This window comes from Anoplophora glabripennis, unplaced genomic scaffold (genome assembly GCF_000390285.2).
Source record: "Anoplophora glabripennis isolate ALB-LARVAE unplaced genomic scaffold, Agla_2.0 scaffold188, whole genome shotgun sequence".
In the NCBI taxonomy this organism is placed as follows: Eukaryota; Metazoa; Arthropoda; class Insecta; order Coleoptera; family Cerambycidae; genus Anoplophora; species Anoplophora glabripennis.
Window position 1 is genome coordinate 771839 of NW_019416300.1, and position 3483 is coordinate 775321.

The 3483-nt window shown below is 34.5% G+C and overlaps 1 protein-coding gene across 1 annotated transcript; it reads left to right on the forward strand.

The window, feature by feature from the left end:
* Positions 1-967: 967 nt before the first annotated feature.
* On the forward strand, positions 968-3483 carry LOC111691348 (putative glycine-rich cell wall structural protein 1). The gene is made up of 4 exons (XM_023453989.1): positions 968-973; positions 1115-1163; positions 2530-2871; positions 3446-3483. Exons 1-4 carry the CDS (start codon positions 968-970, stop codon positions 3481-3483), a joined length of 435 nt encoding a protein of 144 aa, XP_023309757.1.

Sequence of the window (3483 nt, forward strand, 5' to 3'; positions counted from 1 at the left end):
GACTAATCTTTGTCAAGGCTGATAATAGAACAGTAAGAATACAAGATATTTATCTGAATGACTGCATTATTTAACAATCTCAATATATCAGCTATATGTGTTTTTGTATTACTTATTATATTTAGACATATCATTTTGTTTTTATCTTAAATAATTATTTATTCTAGCTGATTACTAGGTATGTGTTGTGGTATAATTCATGCAAGGGCATGTATCCCATAGGTTCGTATTCCTAAATTTCTGGTACTGAAGAACATTATTTGATGAGAATTTTAAAAAAATGTTTAGAATTTGTTTGAATAAGCTTAAAATAGAATATAATTTTGTACTTACACTTTTATAAATAGGTATACAAAATAAATAGAAAAACTTTTATTTTTGGTTATATAAATGACATCTTGACCTAACTTTTTAAGCAAATTTTCTCTACACTTTTGTTATCGTTTAATTGATTTTTACCTAACCTAATTTTGCTGTTAAATTTCAAACGCCACAGCGCTATCTATACCTTCAAAAACTTAATATAACATCATACAATTTAACGCGGTAGTCCCGAAATTTTATAACATCCTGTATATGCATAGGAAAAATTATGTACCGAAAAACTGAGGAACTAATTCAGTACCTACTGCCTGAAACTGAAATATATTCGCCACTGAATTATAAACACTTCGAACAAACTCCTGCGGAAATGATTACGCACGACAGAAACGATATTGGCAAGACCTCTGCATCTTACCGCTGCCAAGCTATCGGCTGAATCGGAAGAGGAATCTTCGCTCCATTAGCGCAAGACTCGAGCAAGTGAAAATTGTTATTGTAAATTGCACAGTAATGATAATAATTTGATTAGTAAAATCGGAGGGGTGTCTGTATAGGGAAAGATTAGAAAGGTGGGAACCACGAATTTTACTATATAAGCCCATCTTTCTTACTGTGGGATCAGTGCACCTTTTCTTGGATTAACATGAAGGTAACTAAGGGATCAGGGTTCCCTAAATTAAAATAATTGTTTTGTTAGCAAGTGATCTAGTGATGTGTACATGAATTCGAAACATTATGTCGTTGTGTTCTAATTTCGTTTTTTTTTTAATATAATTTATTTTGTTTGCAGGTGTTCGTCTGCCTTTTGGTTGTGACTGTAGCCGCAGGCGTAGCCCAAGGTATGTACCTATGTTTTAACTTTATAAACTGAATTTTGAATGACCCTGTTTAGTGCTTCGTGGAAAAAAATACATGGTTATGGTACATATACATATACCTACAGTGTAGCCCATTACAAACCAGGACCATCCTCCCTCATTTTTTTTTTTGAGAAACACTATTCAATTTTTTTTGTATACAAGATACTCTAAAAATTTAATGACACATTTATTTTATCAAATGCAACAACTCCTACCTATTTTTTTCTAAAATGTTTGGGTTTTGAAGTTCACATTTTTTAAAATTGTAAATTTTTGTTATTGGCGCATGTCGAAACGCTTAGTGAGGAATAGAGCAAAGCTCAAAAAATTAAGGCTTTAAGTTATGGTGACGATGGTTATACAGCCAAATTTTTAATATAAAAGATGATTTCTTGAAGAAATTGAAGCAGGCCATGATTTAAAAAATCTAGAAGGTTGTTTATAAAACAAATGATTGATGTAATCCTGATTACATTTCAAAGTCTTGTGTTTTACTTTAATTAATTAATTAATTAATTAAGTAATTAAGTAATTAATTAATAACACGAAATTTTTAGAAAAAAATAAATTTTTCGAAACGTCATGTCAAAAATGTTGACCAATATGTCAGATTAATGTGATTTGTTAATCCATTTTTGTGTTTTAATTCTATTTATTGCAGTTTCAGTTAATTTAACATTATTTTCGATATTCCCAAACAAAGAAAAATTAAAATTCCTGTTTTTCTACAATGTCAATGTCAATGAGCAATTGAAAAGTTAAAAACGGCTGCAGTTCTCCCATTTTTCAAAATAACAATGCCAAATATTATATCGTTGGAAAGCATAAAGAAAGACGTTCTTTTCTAGCTCATTGCTAACTATGGTTTACATTTAAAAAACTTGAAGTATATGTTATGACTTGAAAACGAAAGTGTATACGAACAATTTGATCACACTATCTTATTAACACTGCAAAAACCTGAAACTTTGTAATTTTTTTTGTAAAATAAATAGCAATGGAGCTACAGGCATCTGAAAGAATTGACCGAATTCCGATTTTTCCAAATATCTAGTCAGCCATGATGATTTTTCAAAAAGTAACATTTAATAAGGATCATAAAACTGCACATGTTTCCTTATTTAAGTTTTTTCTGTGTCTCTGCTACTTTCCCAGATCCCTACACTAAACATCGAAAAAAAACTCCTGTAGAATAGAAAGTCTAATAATTGTTTACTCAACCAAAGCATTCTTGAAATTCCAAACAAAGGACCATATTTCAGAAACTCATGAAACTGAATCAACTGAAATATACTGAAAAAATCTAACTTTACCTTTACTAATCCGTGGAACATTTTACTTTCAGCTGGCATCCTTAGCAGCGGCGGCGGTGGAGGCGGCTGGTCCGGCGGCGGTGGTGGAGGTGGTTGGTCCGGCGGCGGCGGCGGCAGCAGCAGCGGCTGGCAGAGCGGCGGCGGCGGTGGGGGCGGCTGGCAAGGAGGCGGCGGTGGAGGCGGCGGCGGCGGCGGTGGGGGAGGAAGCACCATCAAGATCATTAAGATTATTATTCCCAGTAATGGCGGAGGCGGAGGTGGTGGCGGCGGCGGCCACGGAGGCGGCGGCGGCGGTGGCTGGCAATCCGGAGGAAGCAGCGGCGGCGGTGGCTGGCAATCCGGAGGAAGCAGCGGCGGTAGCGGCTGGCAATCCGGTAAGTCAACTGTATTGGTTTAAATATGTACTAGTTCGGAGGAGACTTCAGTGTATCTGTCATAAATAATACCCGTCAAATTAATAAGCTCACTAGATGAGCAATTTGGTGATTTCTTGTAGTAACTTCTCCATAGACGTTCTCAAATACTATTGAAGTAAATCAGGAAATCTAACATCATACAGAAAACATTACACTGATAGTTCATATTAATGATGTAACTGTAGCGCATTGTCAGAGGAGTAAGAGTAAAATGTCTTCTGCAAAACAATATGTGAAAAATGATTTTGATGAATAATTTTTGAAACATAACAAAATACTCTTTTTTAAATCAAAATTTTTGCACAGCCTAGAGAATTGTGACGAAGAAAAATCAAATTACTGTCATTACTTATCACATAATAATTTTTTATTTATTTTTATTTATTTTGGGTATAAAAAGAAATAGTAGTACGCATATGGTCTGCTTGATTCTCAATAGAACCAAAATCTATAACTCGTGAAAAGCTTCAGACTTTTCAGGAGAAATTGTTTTATATAAATGGCTCATTTTAAAGCTTTTTTCTGTTTTCAGGAGGGGGAGGTGGAGGAGGTGGTGGCGGATGGTGGTAA

Excerpts from the sequence above, each read along its gene's own strand:
- LOC111691348 (XM_023453989.1), top strand. Across the intron at positions 1,164-2,529 it reads AGCCGCAGGCGTAGCCCAAG|CTGGCATCCTTAGCAGCGGC; the intron begins GTATGTACCTAT and ends TTTTACTTTCAG. Across the intron at positions 2,872-3,445 it reads CGGTAGCGGCTGGCAATCCG|GAGGGGGAGGTGGAGGAGGT; the intron begins GTAAGTCAACTG and ends TTCTGTTTTCAG.